General features: G+C 39.1%; 1 protein-coding gene across 1 annotated transcript in view; it reads left to right on the top strand.

The window, feature by feature from the left end:
* The first annotated feature begins 215 nt into the window (after positions 1-215).
* The window catches only part of TACR1 (tachykinin receptor 1), a 139,587-nt gene continuing 115,079 nt past the window's right edge, over positions 216-24,723 (top strand). The window contains exon 1 of the mRNA XM_017508779.2: positions 216-1,380. Coding sequence (XP_017364268.1) covers positions 992-1,380 — 389 coding nt within the window. The 5' untranslated portion in view covers positions 216-991. The remainder of the gene's footprint in view (positions 1,381-24,723) is intronic.

Here is a 24,723-nt window from a genome sequence, read left to right as displayed (position 1 = left end):
CCGGTTTCCCATTGCCACAGGCAGGCCTCCTCTGCAGAGCTGTCGCAGGGCTTTCGCAGGGCTCTGGGCTTCCCTCCCTGGAAGCCCGCTCCAGCTGTTTCCCAAATCCTTCCTTCCCCTCCAACACCTCTAGGGCGACCGCGATTCCAGCTGCAGACGGCATCTGTCTCAGTTACTTCCAGGCCGCCTACTGCCCCCTCGCGGAGTGCGTGGGGCCCCCGGCTCACAGACTCCCACGGCAAGTAGCAAGTAGCAAAAGGCGTGGTAGCTGCGGCGGAGTGAGACAGTTGCCAACAGCTGGCGCAGCTGCCGCGCTGCCCACCGGGACTGGCGAGTACGCAGCCCCAGGTACTGCCCCTTCCCCGTGACGTCTCTGCAGCGGGTTATAAAAGCCTCGTGCGCAGCTAACTCCAGAGCTGAGCAACCCGAATGGAAAGGTGCCCGCGAAACTGCAGGAGGCTGCAGCGGCAGCAGAAGCGAAGGAAAAAATCTCCAGCTGGACACGGAGCTACAGAATCCTGGCCATAGACTCAGAACTTTTACAGGTCGCGCTGCAGTGGGCCCCCACTTCGCTCCTAAATCCTCACGCAGCACAGGACTTTGCCTTTCCCGGCGCACGAAGGGGAAATAGGAGTTGCAGGCAGCAGCAGGTGCATAAAGGCGGGGGTCTCTTGGTTCCTAGAACCGTGACCAGTGGAATTTCTTTCCCTTTTTCAGTTTAATTCAAGAAAGATGCTGTCTCCAGACTTCTGAACTCAAATGCCTCCTAAGGCTTGAAAGTGGAGGAATTCAGAGACACCGCGGCCAGGCAGGCAGTGCATCCAGAAGCGTTTATATTGTGAGCGCCAGTTCAGCTTTCGAAAAGAGTGCTGCCCAGAAAAAGCCTTCCACCCTCCTGTCTGGCTTAAACAGGACCAGGCGCCAGCTACAGGACTCTGCTGCAGAGCGGGTGGTGTGTACAGATAGTAGGGCTTTAACGCCTAGCTTCGAAATGGATAACGTCCTCCCGGTGGACTCAGACCTCTCTCCAAACATCTCCACCAACACCTCGGAACCCAATCAGTTCGTGCAACCAGCCTGGCAAATTGTCCTTTGGGCAGCTGCCTACACGGTCATCGTGGTGACTTCTGTAGTGGGCAACGTGGTAGTGATGTGGATCATCTTGGCCCACAAAAGAATGAGGACAGTGACCAACTATTTCCTGGTGAACCTAGCCTTCGCGGAGGCCTCCATGGCTGCATTCAATACAGTGGTGAACTTCACCTATGCTGTCCACAACGAATGGTACTACGGCCTGTTCTACTGCAAGTTCCACAACTTCTTTCCCATCGCTGCTGTCTTCGCCAGTATCTACTCCATGACGGCTGTGGCCTTTGATAGGTGAGGTTAGCCCTTGTGAAAAGGCAAGAAAGTGCTCCTAGATGACCATGGCATTGCTATGAGGTTTGGGGCTGGATTATGGGTCCAGGGGAAGATTAGCTACCTGTGTTCTGAGGATTTTTTAAACTGATAGTCAACTGAGTCTGTTGTTGATAGGGAACTTCATCTTATCTAGTTCAAGTTTTTTCTCCTCTTTTTTACCCATCACTAATCTCCCTTCCTTTCAACACACACCCCCTTTTTCTTCATTTAAGTCCCCTTTTCATCTCTTCTCCACTCATCTGCCTGACACTTTCAACTTCTGCTTTGCTCCTTTCCATATGTTCCTTCTCCCCTTTACCCTTAGACAATACCTAGGGCTTGGTCAAAGGACTAGACCCTGGATGGGGCTTTGCAAATTCCTCCAGCCCTCTTATTATATCAGACAGCCTCTTGTTGCCTTCGTGTTTTAAGTACACCTAGAAGATTCTGGGACTTTCTGCTCCTACTGCAACTCTCCGTTTTGTTTTTTTTTTTTTTTTTTTTTTAATGTGAAAGATCATTTCATCAGTATCATAAGACACTCAGAATTCTAATTCAGTTTACTCTGCTGATGCTAGGAATTCCACAGGTAGAGATCCAGGGAGCTTACCCAAGAGGCTTTCTAAATTTCTCCTGCAATGTAAAATTTATGTGTTTAGCTTGTCCCTATTCACGGAGAAACATGCTTGGCAAAGGCATTCCAGAGGTCTTCCTTTCCTGCAACCAACAGGTTAGGGTTTCTGAAGCTGATTGAAAGTGAAAAGGCTGGCATTTTCAAACACTGGGGCTGGTATTCTGGAATGAATGGCTCTTCAGGCAGCAGGATGGAAAATTGATTATTGAAGCACAGGTCTATTGGTATTATCTCTTTTGTGAGTATCTTAGATCTCCAGTGTGTATGTCTCTGTGTGCACAGGGGTTAAATGTTTACCTGCCATGTGAAAATATGTTAAAACACCTACCACTGTGATTTAAAAATGGATTCTTTTGATGTTCTTCCTGAAATAACTGAATGCGAGAAACCCAAAGAAGAGCTAGGAGAAAACTTCAAAAATATTTCCAAACAACTAACCCTCTTTGCATAAAAATTGTTTATAACTTGCAATTTATTTGAAGTCTTTTTCAGCTTCTGTAGTCAATGAACACTTTTAAAATCAGGGAAATCTTCTTTTCCATCCTTTGCAGTGGTGTCCAAATGCTGATTTATTAGTTCCATGTACATCTCTCTTGTGCTTACTATATTGTGTGTAAAGCAGCTCTTATGTGCTTACTATGCTGTGTGCAAAGCAAATTGTGGAAAATCAGTTTAGATTTTAAATGTAGTTGGTAAACCAATTGCTCAAAGTGGCAGTGAAATGAATTATTTTGCAAATTTATCTTATGTGCTACACTGATTTTCAAATATTTGATTTGCTGATAGTGAGGTACACCTGTAAATCTTTCTGCATTGACATGCTCCTTTAATCTCACGACAGCTTCCTTAAACTTAAAGAAGCCAATAGCATGATATATAAGTGAATATCAGGGTAGTGAAACCTGATGCTATTTCAGCCTTACACAAACTCTCATGATGCTCCCTAAATTAGAGAAGAAGATTTTGGGGTTTTTTCTTTTTTCATTTTTTTTCACTGCACTGGGGATTTGACCAAGGAATACGTGTCAGTCAGTGTGAGCTGGAACATTCAGTAGCTGATGGAGCACCAGCAGACAGCTCTCTCTCCTTTTGGCTTACACAGAAACATGTTCTGCAGCCCTGATGTTTCCTCTGGAACTTAGAAGTTTAGGGGTGGGCATCAGAGTCAGAGTATTCACAGTGAATTGGGCAGAGAGCCAGACTTCAACTCCATTGTTGTTTTTCTCTAGGTAACCATCTCAGAGCCCTGACCCTCTGTGATACTTGCTCAGTCAAATCAAAAGGTCTCAGGTGCCAGAGCTCTAGGAAATGACAGCATCAGGGAATGTCACCATGTTTCCAACATACAAATACAGCCCAGGGAGGTTATCAATGGCATGCTCAAGATTAGAATTCAACGTAGAATTAGGGATGAGACTTCAGGTCTCTGTCTCCACGTCTGCCAAGTGCTCCTTCTGTTTTTCCTTGCTCAGCCTGGTGGGCACACTATAAACTCATCCCCTCGGGTCCTCTGATGAATGTATTTCCTGCAGGTGTAGTCATCCATTCTCTCCCAAGAATGGGTTAGAAAGAAAGGAGACTTTAAGTTCTCTCCCTGTAAGTTATCTCTCCTTTCTCTAGCATGGAAATGCAGACTTAGAGGAAATGTAAAATTAGCTGTTTGTATATTCCTTAAATTTTTAACAGACAACCTTTGAATCAAGTCTTTAAAACTAACAGCAATGTGGTTTCCCTGATTGTAAAATTAAACCTGTTCCCTGCATAGGACTTGGGAAATACGAAGAACACAAAAATCCAATAACCCTTACCTAATCTACCAACAGCAACACCTGCTAACATTTGAACTTCTCTTTTATGACTATTTCACTTTCTATATAATTTTGTAACCTACATTTTTCCATTGGTATTAATGAAAGACATTAATAACACCTTCCTGTGTTATTCAAAGGTTTTCAGAAATGTAATATTAATGGCTTCATATTATTCTATTATGTGATATGCTATTATTATTTATGTAGTCATTTCTCACCTATTGTGTAGTTAGGCGATTTCTAGATTTTTGCTATTATAATTAATAATCTAAAAAATATTTATATATGATCATTTTGTTTTGCCTTCTTAATTATTTTCTTAGGAAAGTGCCCAATAAGTAGAATTACTACATCAAATAAAATGAATTTTTAAAAAGCTATATCCTCATTTTAAAGGATTTTTAAAGGAATTGTTGGGTCAAATTATCTTGGGAAACTTTGCCAAATTTCCTATTAGAACGAAAATGTATGCAGAGAAAAAACTTCAGCGGCAGATTTTTCCAGCAAATGGTGCAGTGGAGGCAGAAAGAGAGAGGAGACAAGGGACGGGAAGAAAAGGGAGGGGGAGGGAAGGGGAGGGAAGAGAGAAGAAGGGAGGAAAGGGAAGAAAAGCGGGAGGTGGGAAAGGGATAGGAGAGGGGGAGGGGAGGGAAAAGATCTCTCATTCAGAAAAAAATTTATTTTTTGAAGGCCATGGTTACCTAGAATTTTAAAACATTTTTGAGACAAATACAGGTAAATAACATCAGGTTTCCCTCTATCTAAATGCCAAAAGAAATACCAGGGATTTTAGCTATTGAAACTCTATAATTTCTCTGACTTGGAATTTAAAAATTCTTGACAACTGTAAAACTAAAAGGCATATATGATGTTTCATGAAATTTGAAGATGGGGGGCACAGAGAGGTGATGACTCCCCCTTCAATGCCCTCATTCCCCTCCGCCCCGTTTTCAGGAGTTGGGGACAATTATTGGTTCTATTGTGATGTTCTGGCAAGCACTGTGAAACAGAATCTAAGAAGGGAGCAGGGGAAGGGAGGCAATCCCCAAGCCCTGCAGGGAGCTGGGGAATGGGCTACAGGTATTAGAAACCATGTGTGCAACAGGGAGGCTTAGACAAGCACTGGCCTGCTGTCATTGCTTCTCTACCTGGTAGAGGCAAGTATAATTTCAGAAATTGAAAGATAATGGTTGCTCACTCAGACTCCAAATGGAGATGGTCTCTCTGAGACCAAAAAATATAGTTGCCCAGAGAGAGTAATGATTGAGGGTGAAAGAGGAGTTGAGTTCTCTGAGAGACCTGATAAAGTAAAAGAGGAAACTAGAATGAAAACATGCATAAATCACAAAAGCTTTGCCCTGAACTCTGGTGTCTACCCGTTCTGTCCCAGCCATATTTAGCTACCAATTTAAATATCCTGCTTTCCCAGTCTTTATTAGATCTGCAGTCTGTCCTTGAACTTTACCTTTTTGGCTGTACTGGAATCACATTGTTTATCTCAAAGCAGTCTTCCTCTCCCCACCTAGAGGGGGAATTAAATCCCAGGATCCTTTGCACTAATTCAGATGGCCCTGGAAACCCATTACCACTCACTGCCATGATGCTATGTGTGGCCATTCACTAGAAGCCCAGTGGCCACAACTGGCCCTGCCTTTTCCAATGTCAGCACTGATGTGGATCAAAATGGAGTTTGTTATGTCATAGACGGGTCCTTTAGATTTCAGGACCTTTCCTAGAGAGGTTTGATGCCCACCTCCTCTCTGGAGCTACCTCATTACACTCGCCACATTTCCTCCCTAATTCCTGGGAGCCTGCAGTGTCCTGAATGGTCAAGGGTGTTACTTTTTTAAAAAACTGGCGGAAGTCATAGTTTCAATTGGACACCAATAAAGAATAATTCTCAACATAAAAGCACATGGTACAAGCACAAGACATTGTTACTATTATTGTTGCTGAATTAGAATGAGGATCATGAGACAGAAACACTACCAAACTTAGACATTCAGTCTATCAAGCGTTGATGCCGTCAAGGTAAGGTGACGTTTCTTAACTCACAGCCGTGTTTCTTCCCTCAAAAGGCTATATATGTGGGCAAATAAGACTGATTCAGAGGTAACTAAAATATAAAATATTAAATAAAATGTTTCACATAGGTTGGACAGATATATCCTACAGGAGACAAGAGGAGGGACATCCTGCCCAGCAGTGATAAACGATCAAGGAAGACCTCAGCACAGGGCAATTGAGTTGGGCCTTGAAGATTAGATAAAATTTTTAAACAAGATGATAAAAAGAAAAGAGAAGAAAAGAAATGAACTTTCAGGTAGAAGTTGTATGACAGAAGCATGGAAGTCAAATGTTGCAAAGTGCTTTGGGTTAATGACAGACTAATTCAACTGAAGTGGAGTTGCCTGGAAGAAAATGAGAATATGTTGAACTTGATGTGAAAATATAATGATTAGTTGGAATGCCTGACAAGAAACTTGAGAATGGAGGTTAGAAAATGACAAGCCAGGAATCAAAGAGACAGAATGGTAAGAGGAAATAAAATTTGATGGCAATGAAGGGAATGGCCTTTTTTCTCATCCATCCATCCATCCATCAAATCACTATTGAGCACTTACTGTGTGCCATATTCTGAGACAGTAAGACAGTGCCTTTGCCATTGTGCTCTCAGTCCTTTGGAGATTAACAAGGTCACTAACAGCATATAACCTACTGCAATCAATGCCATGCAGAGGTAGCAGAGTTGGAGAAGAGAACTACCCTTGGGAATATGGGAAAGACTTCCTGGTAAAAGGAGAAGGAGGAGAGAGAGGGCAATATGGGAGAGAGGAGGGAAGGGGAGAGAAAAGAGAAAGAGGAGACAGAATGGAAGAGGATGAAGAGAAAAAAGAGGAGGAAAAGGACAAAGAGGAAGAGGGGCAGCAAGGCCCAGGGAAATGAATGTGGAGTTTTGTTTTTTAATTCACTTCAAGAACCCTGGTTGGAAAGACTCATAATAATTTATTAATATTCGCCATTTGGAAACTAGAAAGGAGATTTTATGTTAACAAAATTGATAATGGTAGCTTTTATTTATGTTCCCTCCAATCCATTATCTCATTTAATCCTCATGATGCCAATGAGGTTTCTATTTTGACCTTGCAAGAGTGATTATAAACAATTTCTTTTAGCATTGTCCTCCCACTCTCCACCCCATCACAGCTTGGAGACCCATGCAATTTGCTTTAATGTGCCTTAGACATCTGCCTACATGCTCCTGCCCCAGGTGGATTTTGGATGACATTTCATTTAAGGAAAACAGTCACTGGAGACAGAAAAGCAATGTAAGATTCCTATCACACAAGAGAAAATACTACAGGCCTTTCTGACAATTTTCCACCCAAATAAAAATTCAACCCCACAACTTTCCAAACAGGACCGTTGTAAGAGTACCAAACTCGGCTTAAATATTCAACTCCATTTTTCCCATTTGTTAAATTCAATAAATTATTAAATCATCACAAAATTCTTTGAATTTCATTTTCTTGAAATGAAATCTGCCTCTTTGGTTTCGGACTGTTCCTACTGGTATCAGGCCTCTTCCATGTAGCAGGCTTCCCAGTAAGTATAAGGATAAGATATTAAGCTTATATTTATCTTGAAGCATCTGCCCTCTGGTTAACTGTCCCAAGTTCCTCAAATTTGCCATCCTCATTCGTCTCCACTGGTTATTTTCATTTGTTAATGGTCCTCTTAAAAGGAGATGACTAATACTGACTTACCTTACTACCATCACTCTGTCTAGGACCACCTGCTGTAGGACTGGCATCCTCCCTAGTGACCTTGTTGTCCTCTTTGACTTAGCTCAGTGCTTATACTAAGAAGCTTCCCTTGACCTGTAAGTCTAGCTGAGGTATCCTTATATTTCCACAGCATTTATCCCATGGTGTTGTAGCTGACTGTACCTTGTTGATCTCTCCCACACCTCCCTGATCACTAGACTGCAAGCTCCATGAAAACAGGGACCCCCTTGTTGGGTTTCCTGTTCCCAGCACTTATCCAAGTGGCTGGCATGGAATAGGTACTCATTAAAATGTGTGCATTGTAAGCAAACTAACCATGCTTCTCTTCTGTACACATCAGCCAAAATTGGAAAACCAGACCCAATACCTCAAGCAGACCCTAAAGCCCACCTATGATGCTGTGCCTTGATGCAAAAGAAAAACTGGGCCAAATTTCTGCCTACCATAAAAGCTTGTTATGAAATAGAATGCTTTTGATTCAGAACCCCCTGTTCTAGAATAACCATGGCTTCTAACTCACACTTACCTCTTCCACACTCCAGTTCATTGAGCCCCACAGGATACCTGACCCACACCCTGCCACCTGCAACAGGTATTGTGCCCCAGGAAAATACTTCCTATTGGAGGAGGTGCATATCATTTCCATCATACCTCCAGTCTACCCAGACATACTGGAAACTCAGAGAGATGAAAATATTAAGCACCTCCTCCATTTTATGAGCCCCTCTCTGGCCTAACTGCTGTGAACCCCCAGGATTTTTGTCTAACACCCCCCACTAGCAGCGAAAAGTGCATTCTCCCCTTTACTTGTCCTTCCTGAGGTGAAACCAGTGGAAACTTACCCTCCACCCAGCCCTCCAAGTCCTGCATCCACAGTAGTTGTATGATTGTTCACACCATGTTAAAATACCATAGACTGGGGAAAATTACAGCGTGCAGTGGTGGATGTGAGGTCCTATGTATGTGAGACAGACTGGGGAACTGGTTTACATTGCCCCAAATTTTCCTCTTACCGCCTTGAAAGTCTTCAATTCAACCTCAGTGAAAGGGGAAATATGAGGCTCTCTGGATGAGGAGCACCAAGGGTGAAGAGGTGCTTTAGTGATGGTCTTGAGACATACTCATAAGCATGAGTTTTAATACAGCATATGAACTGCTCAAGGAAATTTGTCTAAGCAGCCTTGGGCCTGATCCCCTGCCCTTCTCTTGTGTAATCCTTAATCTACTTTCCAATTCAGCTTTATCACTATGTTTAATATTTGGGATTCCACGGTGAGTGCCTTTCATGTCCTTTGTATGAGCATGCCCTTTAAAAACCATACTCCTAGCCTTTGGCAGTAGAATGGAGTATAGGAAAGAGCCCAGACTATGGGTCCCAGTGCTGGTTCTACCACTTACTAGCTGTGGGAACATAGGCACTATGTGGGCCTCCAGTTTCCTCAACTGATAAAATGGATATGATGAAACTTGCCTTGTAGAATACTGTTGGAAGGAGAAAGAGGAAATATTTGAAAAGCCCCTAGCTTATTGCCTGAAAACCACTAAAATATCAGTTAATAGAAATTAATATTATGCTCTGTAGTATCACAATCATGTCCATTATACATATCCATTCCTGTCTCAGCCTCCTCCTGGATTCCTTCTATATTAAGTACAATAGCTACAAGGTAAAACATTTATGTTCTTCCTCCTAAAGACTGTAGTTTAAAACTATCCTGATTGGGTCAGCAAATCTCTTGCTAAATGCTTTTCAGCATTCTTTCCATCTTTGGAAATATACACCCAGTCTACCAGTAGTCGGTCATTTGGATATTGTATATTGCGGTCCAGAAATCCCAAATGTTCTCTTTTATTCCATCCCCTAAACATTCATTTCCAATCCTTTACATCCCAAAGTCACCATCCTTACATGGAGAGAGCACCATTTGTTTAATATCTGAATGAGAATATGTTCATTGCAAAATGCTCTTATACCTGTGTGAGTTTTAACTGATATTCAATATGTTGAAGCTACAGTGTTTTTTAGCCTTTAAATATGTCTTGCAAATATGGAAGTTTTTTATAAATCTAGTTTGGATGTGTTAAAGTGTTAAACATTCATTTTCCTTTGTCCTTTGACTAAAGCTCAATTAATTTTTAAACATGAGATAAAATATTTCCAACTAAATATTTGAACACCTTTTCAAACTTAAATCAATCTTACATATTTTTGATTAGTCACAATTTTTTAATAAGCTTAACAAATCAAATAATTTTTAAAAATGTAAACAGTATTTATAAACTTGATTAATTAAATTCCTCTAACTATACTCACAAATTGGACACATCTGGCTTTCTTAAAATCTTCAAATCCCTAACAGGAAGACTTACAAATAGAAGAAACAAAATCTTTCTCAGGACTTACTTAGCTCTTGTGAAAATAACAAATCAAAACTTCTAAATTTAGCATACAAATTATCTTAAAGCATTTCAACCTCCTGAGAATTTAACTGATAATTTCAGTGAATGAGGTTCTCCTGAGCATCCAAACATTGACTACAAAATTAATTCATTAATTCCTCCTAAATGTTACAGTCAAAACTGCACATCTGGTAAGTCAAATTCTCTAATACATCAGATTCTTATTTTCAACAACTTAAAAGTAAATCACATACAAAGCAATGTATATTGATCACAAAACTCACTACTGCACATGCACTCCTTACATAGAAGTATCATTTCTTTATTGCCTATTTGCTTTTTAAAAATGCCTTCTTAGGGTTACAAGGTCATACAAACAGAAGTGGCAGGATAGTCTTCTCTGTAAGAGACAGCTGTGGTTCTGGAATAAAGGATTAAGTTGGAGACCCAAATCTGGCTATGCCTCACAGGGTTCTTGCCCAGAGCTGCAGCCTGATGCCTGAGCCCCTCTCATGGTGGAGCTCTGCCTGCCTGATGCCCACAGAGTCTACTCACACTTCTCCAATGGAATCAAGTTTTAATGGAATCAGTGTAAATCCTTGGCTGATTAACATAGACGGAATCATGCACAGCCTCACCCCACCCCTAGTTTGCATCCTTTACCTGATTAAAGTTAACTACATTCTACATTTTACCTTTTTATCGACATGAAAAACATGACCAAAAAAAAAAAGAAAAAAGAAACACCAAGGAATGCAGTCCTTCAGTGTCCTTTTTTAGATTTTGAGGTCATGAAAAATATGTGCCAGATTTTTTCTGAGTGTATCCTATTTCCCCACATAAATCATCACAAATAGGGTAGGATGTGTTGGCTATAACAAAGCTGGGCTCTCAGCATGGTTCCAACCTGTGCTTTTATACAGAAGGTCTACATAGCAGTTTCCTTTCCTCTGGGCATGAGATCATCAGTGGCAGGGACCTTCTTCCTGGAGCATGAAAACCACCTAGTATACTTGAATCCTCCAACTGGATGATTAGAGATTCTTTCTTCATATTAATAGGATTTCCCCTTCAGGCCAGAGCTTTTTCACAATTCTAGGAGTGCCAGGCTTCTTCACCTTCTCTTCCTCTTTATTGCCATTATTTCAGATAATAAAAAATAATATGCAATGATAGTCTGCTTTTACAGCTCAACCCAGTGCCCTAAATCATAGATGCACTGATAAGCATTCACCTTCACAAATCACACAGCTGCCTGAGCTCCCGAGGGAAGAGTGTTGAAAGTCATGCTAGCAACACCTCTGTTCTCTCTATCATAGAATAGAATTGAAACACTGATTTTTAAAAGCCTCATGTGCACATTAAGTGGCATGTGAGGAGCTTAGGAGCATAAGCTTAAATATCCACTTTGTATGATTTATTAATTTTATTTTACTGTACAGAAACATCTACTTGAATAATTAATATGCTTTCATAAAAGGATTTGTCTGACTCTGAAAATGTTTAAACAAAAGAAAACCCAACAAACAACTCAAATACTTTTCTAAATAGTCCCAGCGAGGCAAGGGGAAATTTTGAATGCCTTTAGAATTCATGATGAGAACCAAAATGAATGCAGCCCTGAGCTTGAAATACGAGTTAGCTCAACAACTTTGCTGGGCTCTTCAAAGATGAGCTAGGAAGATAAATTCAAAAACTTTTTTTTTTTTTTTGAGATGGAGTTTCGCTCTTGTCACCAGGCTGGCTTGCAATGGCGTGATCTCAGCTCACTGCAATCTCTGCCTCCCAGGTTCAAGTGATTCTCCAGCCTTAGCCTCCCTAGTAGCTGGGATTACAGGCACCCGCCACCATGCCCAGCTAATTTTTGTATTTTTTAGTAGAGACGGGGTTTCACCATGTTGGCCAGGCTGATCTCAAACTCGACCTCAGGTGATCTGCCCGCCTCGGCCTCCCAAAATGCTGGGATTACGAGCATGAGCCACCACCATACCCAGCCAATAAAATAGAAAACTTCATTGGAATATTCATCATTTAACAAATTTCATTCTTTAAATTTGTTCCTGAAGTTCCTTTCTTTTCCCAGATGGAATGATGAGGGGTCTGGAAGTTAATGTTTTAAAGATTCAGCTAGATTACCTGCCAAATTAAAGCCATCATAGGTTTTCAATGATCCAATTAGGACACTGTCATCCTAAGACTTTAGGTAGAATGCAAAGAAGGCAAGGATACTATCCCTTCATTTTTTATGGTTTCCCTCCAATAATGCTATAACCAGCTAGAGTGTCTGCATTGAGGTGCTCCCCAATCCTGCCTCACAAATGCATGATCCCAAATTACTGCTCCATTCCCTTCACAGCCAATCCAATTCAGTAAGTTGAGTCAAACCAAGAGAAGAGCAGCTAATTAAAATCACACCTAGGTATGAACAATATAGACATCTTTCTATCTCTCAGTTCCCATTTGTATGTTAAAATGGGAATGTGCTCATTCTAGTGACCTACTCCTTGAACAGGAAAGGCTGTGGAGAATTAAAACAAACTTAGTCCTCGGGACTGTGCCAATATGGAATGTAAGAGGTGCTGGAGTTTAGGTAATACAGAGTATGGCTTTCAAAAAATAGTCCCAGCTATCCACCAAGGGGTCTGCTGGAGGATACTAGGGGTCTGTCACCACGAGCCCAGACTTCTGTTGAAAGGCCTTCTCCTGTCACAGGTGGAATTATCTCTGCCCTGAGGTGCTAGTGAACTCACATTTGTTTGGCTATTTGCTTCTGTCTTCTTCAGACTTCTTATAAGTCCTAATTGTCTTGATAAATATGTAATACCTTTACAACCTGTAAGGATGTTAAGGGTATTTGGAATATATTATCAGCCAGTCCAGTGGGCTGGGGTTAAGGGCAGCAAGGCAGTGCTGCTGAGATGGCCAAAGCAGATTCTTCACCTCTCCTGCGCCTTCATCAATGAATGTGTGCTGTTTACAAATCCTGGGGCGAGGGCCAGTTTTCCAAGAGCTGGGCTTTCTGCCAAGGTCTGTCTGGACCCACACGTCATCTGGAAGCGTTCATCCTTTTTTGTCTGCATCTTTCCTTTCTTTTTTTCTCTCTACACCTGGATAAAAATTCTTTGTTTCATTTTCTCCCAATCCTTCCTCAGCATTTTGAAAATAGCACAGCTTCAATAAATGTCAATGACTGTAAAATGAAGATGAAGCAGATGAAACGAAGACCGCAGTATATAAAACAGTTGATGAGTACAGCAATAGAAAAAATGCAAATTATTAACATTCTGATTAAGCAGATGAGTCCAGAAGGATCCTGAAAGGATTCTTGAGGCTGTTCATTTAGGTAAGAACTTAAGCCACCTTTTTTTTTTTTTTTTAAGAAAAATAACTTACTGAATATTAACTGCACAACTCCAATGTTTTTCTGATCATATTTTAAAGTATAGTTTAAATAATACAATATTACATATTATTAAAGAGAATTAGCAACTTACAGAAAAATAGTTTAAGAAAAATAAATGCAAAATCAACCCTCATCTCACTGCCCAACCACTATTGTCAATTCTTAGGCATTATTTCATGCCAAGACTTTCTTTCTATTCATAGAATCTTCATCATTATAGTCCTATAGCATATGCAATTTTATTTTTGTTTTACATAATGAAATAAGAAATATTTTATGTAATAAACTTTCTTCTGTAAGATCATGCCAAGTGGTTACAAAGTATAGTAATTCAAATAATCCCTTATTCTTAAACCCTGGGGGGTGTTTCAAGTTTTTGCTACAATATATAATTTGTCATCACTATGTTTCAGCAAAACTAGCGCACAGGGATGATTATTAGGATAAATTCTTAGAAGAAAAATTGTCTGTTCAGAGTTTTAGCCATCTTAAGCCTTTTGCTTCATTCTGTTAAATCAGTCTTCAGAAAGCTTTAGTAATTGCAGCGTGAATCAGAATATATAGATCCAACATATTGGAGTATTCCTTTATTCATATTCCTAACAATTTTACAAAAATCTTTTCCAATTTAAAAGATTAAAATATTAGTTATGTTTGCATTTCCTACTAGTATATTTTAATATATTTATTATTCCTTTGTATTTGTGAATTAATTGTTTTAAATTTGTCTTAATTTTTAAATTTCGTATTGAATTGCAGAAACTGTATATAAAGCCTATAACCTTTTGACTGTCATGTAATCCAAATATTTTTCACATTTCAGGTTAAAATGTTCATTTTTTTCAGAGATTGTTTCATATTATTTTGTTGTTATATCCATCTTCCTTTTCTTTCATGCTTTTTCCCTTTGTTATTATGCTTAAAAAGGCCTCCCTCAACACAAAAGTAGGCAAATATGAATAATTCCATTTACTGTACTTTCATGATTTTGAAGTTTTTATTAAATCTCCACTCCAATAATTTAATATAATTAGATATAGTAAATATATCTTTTATATTATTATATTATGATTTTATATTGTTATATATTTTATATTATATTTAAAACTATTAATTCACAATATACTAATATAAAAGAGGTCTCTTTTTTAAATGCCATATATGCTTATCATGTTCAAGAATCATTTATTGATTGATCGTTTCCCTACAGATTTGAAATATTACCTTTGTCCTACAATGAATGCTATTTATATTTAGGCTTTCCCTGACCTACCTACTTTGTTGACTATTTCTTTAATTGTATCAACATGCATATATGCTTCCTGATAAACTCTCGATTAATAATCTAAAATGCCCCTATGGATAAGTCCTGATGACATTTTTATTGAAAATACAGTAGACGCATCAAATTTCGAAATTCGCTTTGGAAAGAATTGTTAGCATATCAAGTTTTTTTTCAGGGTATAAACATGATGCATATTCTATGTAGTTGAGCTTTTAATGTGCTTTCTTATATAGTTTTTTTATATTTTTCTTCTATAGATTCTACACATTTTTAAAAAGTTTTGTTATATATTGCATAATGCATAATATAGAAGCCATATACATTCTATTATTGCATATGTTGTATATAAATTATATATATATAAATTTAACGTTTTTGGTTGCTAATGAAAATACATCATTTCCACTTTTTTTTTTTCTAATGGATTATTATTAGTGCATTAGAATGCTATTGATTTTTTAACAGTTATTTTGAAACCAGCTATCTTAATAAGTCCTGTAATTCAATTTAAGTTCTAATGATTTTTCTGTTATTTTTCTCAGATTTTCCTCAGATAATGGCGTAGTCTATAAATCATTACCACTTTTAATCTTACATCTAGTGTCTGTGTCCTTTTTTTTTAATTATAGCTTTTAGAACAAGTTAATTAAAGCTCATGATAGTAAGCATCTTTTTTTAACCTTTGATAGTAATCACAGGTTAAAATCATTGTTAAATATGTTGCCCATTGGCTGAAGACAGACGTTTTAAAATTACGTCATTCAATGTCTAGTTGACTAAGAGATTTCATCAAATCTAGATATTTAATTTGCCAATTGTGTTTTCGGCATCTATCAATACCTTTTTTCTCTATTGCTTACTTCCCTAATCTTCAACTGTTCTAGAACTCCTAGAATAAACAATACCTGATCTTGTGCTTTGTTCTTTTAGTACACTACTAAATTTACTTGCTAATATTTCATTTACAGTTTTACATATTTGCTATAAAGTACAACTCACATAACCTTTAATTTTTTCAGTGCTATCTTTTCAGATTTAGGTTTAGGGCCATGAATAAGTGAAATAAGTATTTTCTAAAATTCTGTTGGCTGAAATAAGTGAACTTCAGTGAGAAGCTTTTCTTCCAATCAATTTCCTAAATAATATCAATTCTTTATTTTTCTCTGTTTACTCATCACACAGTAGCACAGGGCTTTTGCTGAGCCTTTCAGGTGAAGCAAAAGAATAAAAGAAATAACACAATACATTATTGACACAGAAAACTAATGGGAATGGAGTCTTCACTGTAGTTTGAAGATTTTACTTCCTCAGCTTAGGAGCTTTGCCAGACAAGTATATAAACACAAAGAAAGAACCCAGCTGTGTACTCCTTTCTAGGGTGATGAAGGCAAAAGCCAGCTCCCAGCAGAGCAGGTGAGGGAGTCCCGCAGCAGCTCTCAGTGAGCAGAAGCTTCTCAGTTAGAGGCAGAGGCTGAGCCTTGGTGCTCCATCTTTTTTCTGCCGTAGTACATGGTGTCCCAGGAGACACATCCTCATGGGCAGACACAGATTTTGACAAAAGCCAGGGAAATGTAACAGATAAACAAAGTATAGCAATGCAGACTTTTTCACTTGGCTGTGCATTTTGTAAGACATTTGACAAGACTGTGATTAATATAGCTGCTGATTTAAGGATCTCAATAATTAACTTTTTTAGAGAAAAAAATAAACATTGCAATTCTTTAAAATTAAACTTTTCTTTTAAAACATTGGGTTTCATTTTTTCCAGGCTTTCCCTTCCCATAAACTATACAAGTAAGACAAGCAAATAGATACTATTGAAGAAGAAATAGAAATAAATCTTACTTTGTGCTCCTAATGCATTCTTATTGCATACAAGTTATTGGTTTCTAACATTATTTTTAATACAAATCAAGTTTGGCACATTTTATTTTTATTGTGACTTTGCTTTTGAAGTGGTAATTGTTACCTTCCACTGACACTGAACACTCCCATGCTGTGTAAATATAGATCTAAATATTCATAGAGATCCTACATCATATGTACCTAGGCTTCAGGGATACAATAGCAAGAATCAAACATGATTCCGCCCTCCACAAGCTTACAGTCAATTGGAAAAAAGAAGTACTAATAACAAATTAATCCAATGATTATTTAAATTGATGTATAATTATAAACTGTCTTAAGAGCTTTTAAAGAATATTAATGCCATGAGAGTACAGAAACACATCACTTAACAATGGGGATACATTCTGAGAAATTCATCATTGGGTGATTTTGTCATTGTTCGAACACCGTGAACAATGTGTAAGTGAACTTACACAAACCTAGATGGTATAGCCTACTGTACACCAAGGCTACGTGGAATGCCCTATTGCTCCTTGGCTACACGCCTGTACAGCATATAACTGTACTAAATACTGTAGACAATTTGGAACACAGTGGTAAGTTTTTGCCTATCTAAACATATCAATCCATAGAAAAGGTAATGTGTTATGCTACAACATCACTAGCCAATAAGAATCTTTCAGCTCCATTATAAACTCATGGAACCACCATCACAGATGCAGTCTGTTGTTGACTAAAACATTGTTATGTGGCGTATGACTGTATATGAAAACTCACACTGTCTGAATGGTTCGAGGCTGAGATCTAAAGGAAGAGCGAGAATTCAGGGTGAGAGCGTCAGGGGTAGGCGTTGTCGCAGATGCTATAGACTGACCACACACAAGCCATTCACAGTTACCTCCTCTTTGTCATCCCCTAACGATACTGTCTACATCCCAGGCTTCTTTGCAGGGAATACAGGCCATGTGACGAATTTTGGGGCAATGGGGTACAGAAGTCCCTAGGTTGAGCTTCTTTTCCTGAATAAAAAGGTAACAGCGACAAAGAGAAATGCATTTTCACTCTTAGCTTTCCCCTTCTTTCTGTCTGAAACACAGCTGAGAGGCCTGGAGAAGGGCAGCAGGTTTCATCTGTGAGAGCAACCCCTGTCTGCTAAGGATTGTGGATCAGAAAGTTAGAAAGTACCTGGAATTCCCTTAAGTACATCACTGATCCACTGGCCAGCCTTAAACTGACTAGTTCTGGGCTTCTTGCTATGAAAGGCAATGAAACCTCTAGTTCTTTAAGCTCTTGACTAAACAGATGTTCTGTTATTTGTAACCAAATATAGTCTTAAGCAATTAAGAGAAGTGAGGTCAGGTGGGGAGAAAAGAGTTGTGGACAAGTTAACTGCATTTATGAAAACCCGGGGCAGGAGGAAGCATGACTCCATGGAAAGACAAATACTTTTCATTTATACTTCCCATCTCTTACATTAAAAATTTATCCATGAATAAAATTAAAACAAAAAGGGAAGAAACATAAAATCACAACTTATAAGCACTATGGTAATTCATTACCATCCCAGCTATTAATGGAGCCTCAGTAACAGAAACTCACTGCAGACTGGAGTTCAACTAGGTAGGCTGAGTGTTATTGGAATTTGTCACTATAAATTCACCCTTTATTTCATACCCAGCAGAGCAAATGAGCGAGTGACATAACCATAGGGATAATGTTAAATTCATTATGATTTTAAAAAATAATTCTAATATCTCATTTTATATGGGGAAGGATACATTGATTTTAACATCAGACAGTAAGAATCCATGGTCTAGAGTATGAGTATGTTTTCTTTGTCTGGTTTTTTTCCCCTTATTGAACTTGCTCAGATTATATTTTCTTTCTTTTTTTTTTCTTTTAAAATTATGTCTTAGATGTTTTTAAAGAAAATTTGGGAAAGAAGTATTTCAAAGTAACCCCTCAATTTTTAAATTCATGTTTGTTTTTGAGGCTAATAAAATTAATAGAAGTGGAAGAATGTTGTAGAGTGGGGAAGTAATAATTGGCAGTGATTCCAAGTAGGAAGTTATTATGATATTGAGGCAAAATATTATTCAAAACATGGTGCTGGGGAAAACAGATTCCAAGATTTGAGTGTGGAATTGGATGATTTATTAGGCCATTAGATGTTTGCAAGGGAATAGAGAGTTGGAAATGAGAACAAGGAAAAAGTTAAAGCTTCTCCCAGTTTACCAACTTGGAAGACTGCTGGACAGATGGTCAAATCAGGAACACAGAGCAGGTTGTGAAAGAGCGTCTACATATCCATTACAGTGGATATTGTAGACACATGTGTAAAATGTCTACAATATCCACTGTGGACATTCAACAGTTAATTACTGAGCCTCTGCTGTATCAGTTATCTACTGCCACAATAATGTTGTGTAACAAACAACCATATAACCTCAGCAGTATGCAATGAACAATTGTTTAGTTCACTAGTTTGGAACATTCAGTGAATTTAGGCTGTGCTTGTCTGAATCTTGTCTGTGTTCCCTCACATGCCTGGGGCCAACCAGCTGCCACCTGATCTAATGTGGCCCCTGGAGGTATGACTGGGGCTGCTCAGCTCTGCTCCACATGTACTTCATGTTTTCACAGGCTAGCTAAGGTATGCTCTCATGGTTATCCTATTACAGCAGGATAAGTTTGGATTTCAAAGGAGCAAAAGGCACACAGACACATACAGGCACCTTCTCAAGTCTACACTTGTGTCACATCTAATACTTCCTGCTGGCCAGAGCAAGTACTACAACCAGCCCAGGTTTAATGTAGGGGAGCTATAGTCTACCTCTTCAGTGACAAAAACTGTCAACACTCATACAAAAGGGCAAGTATACAGAGAGGGATAAACAGTTGGGACCATTAATGTAATTAGTACCCACATCAACTATATGCCAGTATTGTTCTAGATTCTAAGAATATAGCAAAGAACAGTAAAAGCCCTTATTCTCCATTTAGAGAGATAGACACCAAGCAAATAAACTATAAAATATGTAATTTTGAGTATTGATAAGGGTAAGAGGATAGTGAGTCATGGAAAGTAGAAGGAAGCTACTTAAAATAGGGAGATTACAGAAGGCTTTTCTGAAGAGGTGATACTCAAAGACCTGAAACCTGCCATGTCGTGATCTTAGTGAAGGACTTTCCAGGTAGAAAAGACAGCTAGAATAAAAGACCCCAAAGCAGGAATGAGATTGGCAATAAAGCCTGAGTGGTTGGATTGGAATGAGTCAGGGTAAAGGTTAGGGAAGAAGGCCATGTAGACCACCTTAGTCAGGGTAGGCTATGATATGCTGGATAACAGGCAAACCCTCAAATCTCAATGTCTTTAATATGCAGCTTGTTCATCACTTACTCTAAGTCTACTGTAGGCACAATTTCTGTTCTGGAAAGCTCCCTGAAACCATTATTTGGTTGCAAGGTTGTTTCGGTCATGTGGCTCAGCCATCTCAACCTGAGCTCCTTGGTTGCTACATTAAAGGAGGAAAGAACCAAGAACTGCACAGGACATTTACCTGATCCAGTCCAGAAGCAATACACATCAGTACATCACTTCTCCTCACAGTCCATTAGCAAGAACTAATCACATGGCCAGGCCCAGCTTCGAGGGCTCTGGAAAAATGTGGGCAAGCATATGAATATTTAGTGAGCATTAAAAGTCTCTGTCACCACAGGATAAGCTTAGATTTTATTCTATGAATGATAAGAAGCAATTTGAGGATGATTATCAGGGAAGGAACATGATCTTATCTACAGTTTAAAAAGATCATTTGGCTGATGCGTGGCAAATAGTAAGGGCCAAAAGTGGAAGCAGGAAGACCAGTTAGGAGCTTTCTTGTGGCAACCCCAGGAAAAAGATTATGGGAGCTAAAACCAGGGTGTAATGGCAGATGTGGTGAGAAGTAATCAAATTTGGGAGACATTTTGAAAGTAAAGTCAAAGGATTTGTTGATGGAATAGATGTGAAATAGAGGGGAAAAAAGCACAGTCAAGAATGACTCCTAGGTTTGATGCTGAGCAGCTGGGTGAATGGTGATTTCATTTACAGAGATGGGAAAGACTGGAGAAGAAATAGGTTCAAGAACAGAAATGAGGAGTCATTTTGGTCCCAGAAAGTTTGAGGTAGGTTGTAAACAGAGAATAGGAGATAGTGTGTGAATAAGCAGTTGATTTTTAAGCCTGGAATTTAGGAGTGCAATAATGGCTGGGATACAGCTGTGGGACATATTGATATATAATTAAACCATAGAACTGTATACAATCACCCAGGGGAAAGAGGGAGATAGAGACATTTTCCCTGCCTAAACCCTGGTGAACTCTAAATTTAGAAAATCAGGAAGATGAGAGAGAACTAGCAAATATGACCAAGAAGGAATAATAGCCAGTGAATTAAGAGAACTCATAGGTAAGCTATTCTGGAAGCTAAACAAGAAAGCAGTTCAGGAAGAAGGAAGTACCTACTGTGTCATAAACTGCTGAGAAGTTAAGTAAAATGAGGACCAAGACTGGACTACAAGATTTGACAAGATGAGATCATTACTGACTCAAGAGTGGCTTCATTAAAGTGATAAGCTAATAGAAGAATATGAGGGAGGAAGTGGAGTTATACGTGGGAGAAGAGAGAAAGCACATTAGGCAGAAAGGTCATTGATTTAAGGGAGGTTTTTTGTTTCTGTTTTGGTTGTTTTTTAATGGGGAAAGGTATTACAGCATGTTGGAATAGACATAAGAATGGGGAAATTGCTGGGCGCAGTGACTCAGGCCTGTAATTCCAGCACTTTGGGAAGTCAAAGGCAGGTGCATCACCTGAGGTCAGGAGTTCGAGACCAGTCTGGCCAACATGGTGAAACCCCCATCTCTACTAAAAATACAAAAATTAGGGGCATGGCGGTGGGTGCCTGTCATCCCAGCTACTCAGGAGGCTGAGACAGGGGAATTGCTTGAATCCTGGAGGCGGAGGATGCAGTGAGCCAAGATGACGCCACTGCACTCCAGCTTTGGCAACAAAGAACGACACTGTCTCGTAAAAGAAAAAAACTGAATGGGGAAATTGGGAGAAATGTATGATGCTAGTGACAGAAGAATGAATGTGGGAGTAAAGGTTTTGAGTGAGCACATGGGTCCGGGTTGGCCTTCCAAATGAAATAGATTTTCTGAATCTAGAGGGAAGGTAGACATATGGGGAGAGGTGAAGATAGACTGGTAGATTTGATGATAAAAATGACAGCTCCTTTTTATTGCTTTGGTTTTCCCAGTGAAATAAAAAATAAGGTCATCAGATGAAGGAGAGGAAGGAGGTGTTAAAGGCTGAGAGGAGAGGAAAAGTGAGATAGTCATGTTGTGGAGCTGGAGGGTGAAATGACTAGAAAAATTATTGGGGATTATCAAGCAATGTGAAGGGGTCCCTTGAAATTTGTGAATTGACAGGGTTCTGAACCCCAGAACTGTTAAGAGAAGAAATATGTGTTGTTTTAAGCAGCAATATAAACTATTCATTTTATTTATATTAAAATCAGAGCTAGGTTCTAGGTTTGGGTAATTAAAAGATTTTTCACCTGCATGAATATCTGGAGGGACATTCAAAACTCATTTGGGGTATGGGACAATATTTCCTTGTGCAGTACCAACACCACTCACTGCAGGACATCTAGCATTCCTGGTTCCCACAACAAAATGCCAGCAGCTCCCCGGAGTCATTGTGACAACAAAATACACTTCCAATCTGCAAAAGGAAGTACTCACCATTTAGAAGCAAAGGGATTTGAGGGCATTCATATCTGAGGACTTCTTTCAGCTAGAAACAGTGTCAAAGATACTTTCATTGGCCTTTAGTTACTTGGAACTCAGTAGCCTCAAAGGAGACATTATTTCAGAGTAAAAATCAATAAACTATTGGGATTCTGATCAATCTGTAAAGACTCCTCAATCGATTTCTTAAAAGCCTGTGTTCAGCCCCTCCTCATCCTCTGCATCTAAAATTAGGCCTGAGAACGGCATCTCTCTTTGGTAATAGAAGTCATCAAATCCATAGCTATCCAGTTTCCTAGGGAAATATCTTTAATGAAATCCCTAACCATCATAAAAATTCTCAACCAGGGAGAATACAATTAAAATGGAAATGGAAGTGATTCTCCTTTTATTCTCCATTGCTATTGATTAAAAAGGGAGAAAAAAAAAGAAATTTCTTTTACATTACACCCCTTCCTCTGTCAGCAACCATTTGTTATTACAATAGTCCCCCCTCATCCACAGTTTCAATTTCAGCAGTTTCAGTTACCCACGGTCAACCAGAGTTTGAAAATAGTAAATGGAAAATTGTATAAATAAACAGTTCATGAGTTTACATTGCACACCATTTTGAGTAGCCTGATAAAATTTCACACTCCAACCCACCCAGGATGTAAATCATCACTTTGTCCCAGTGTATCTACTGTCTATGCTACCTACCATTAGTCACTTCATAGCCCTGTTGGTTATCAGATAAAAAAACATAGTTTACTGTATAAGTATAGGAGTCAGTACTACCCATGGTTTCAAGCATCTGCTGGGGGTCTTGGAATGTAACCCCTGCAGGTAAGAGGAGACTACTGCATCTACAAAGGTGTTGTATACTTAGCAACTCTTTTCAGTAGATAAATATTAGAAAACAATACATAATAGTCCTTGGTGTTGCAGTGGATGTCATAACAATGATACCACTGGAGGGTTCAGTGGGGGATTTTAGGTATTGTATCAAGAGAAAGGATCACAGAATTTGGAGATGGTAATGTGCAGATTAGGATCCAAGTCAGGAAAGTCCCTGGTTTGGGAGTGAGGCAGGAGAGTGGGTGAGGAGTGAAGCAAAGAGAATGATTGTTTTGTTCCTGAGCTGAAGTATTGTAATTAGCCCTCACCAGGGAGACTGGTGTTTAGCATATCAGGCTGTCTGTCCTCCGGGAAGGCCACGTGGCTCAGAAAAAAAAATGGAGCAGAGTAAGACACCTCATTACCGAACTGTTCTTTGCATAAGAACAGGAAGATCTCATTTCTGCCTTTCTCTCGACATAAGAATGTAGCTTGATCATTACCAAGTCAAAGGATGTTCTTTTTGGCTAGGGAAAGTATGATGAATATTCTTCCAAGTTAAAAGAGAAGATAATTGTTGTGTAATTAGACAAAACTTCAACTTAGGATTGGTTGGAGGCTCACCCCTGCAGGAAGGTTAGGGAAGGAGCTGTTTCTTCCTTTTTCCCCAGTTTAATTATACAGATGTCAGCTGCTAACTTCCTCCAGTCATTTCCATTCTTCCTTCATTTTAGGTATTTCTTCTTTAGTTTAACCAGATATGTCAAGTAGATCAAAAGCCAATTTCCTTGATGGAAAATGACCCCTAATTATTATTCATGATTTGACAAATAACCCCAAAAGGCATGAATACAATTGGCAGTGATGATATATGATATAGCTACAGTAAAATAGACTCAAAAAAATCACTTACTTAAAAACAAATATTTCATTACTGGAACTTCCAGATTAATCTGGCAGTCAGGCTTTATTCTTGCAATATAATACTCAGCAAAATAGAAAAAATTATGGAAACCTACAACTGCATTGGGTACTAAGGTTAACAGCTGAATCTATGCCAGTGAATGGGGGCAATTTCTACTGGATTGCAAGAAATTTACCAAGCCTGTTCATCCCCTGACCCCTTAACTATAGTTGCACCTCCTCCAGGAGTAAAGATGGAGGAGTCATTTACCAGCACTGTTATGGGTTGAATTGTGTCCCCCCTCCACCCAAGATTCGGAAGTTGAAGTCCTAATTCCCAGAGCCTCAGAATGTGGCCTTATTTGCTGATAGGATTTTTAGAAGTAATAAGTTAAAATGAGGTCATTACAGTGGGCACTAATTCAGTATGACAGATACCCTGATTTTAAAAAAAGGAAACTTGGACACATAAAGATAGTATGAAGAGATACAGGGAGAAGGTGGCCATCTGCAAGCCAAGGAAAAAGATCTGAACAAATCCTTCCCTATATTGCTCTCTCAAGAAACCAACTCTGCCATCATCTGGATCTTGAACTTCCAGCCTCCAAAACTGTAAATAAATTTCTGTTTTTAAAATGAAT

Source organism: Cebus imitator, unplaced genomic scaffold (genome assembly GCF_001604975.1).
Source record: "Cebus imitator isolate Cc_AM_T3 unplaced genomic scaffold, Cebus_imitator-1.0 Scaffold399, whole genome shotgun sequence".
NCBI classification, from domain to species: domain Eukaryota; kingdom Metazoa; phylum Chordata; class Mammalia; order Primates; family Cebidae; genus Cebus; species Cebus imitator.
The sequence above is the reverse complement of the archived record's forward strand: the minus strand, read 5'-3'. Positions and strand labels throughout refer to the sequence as shown.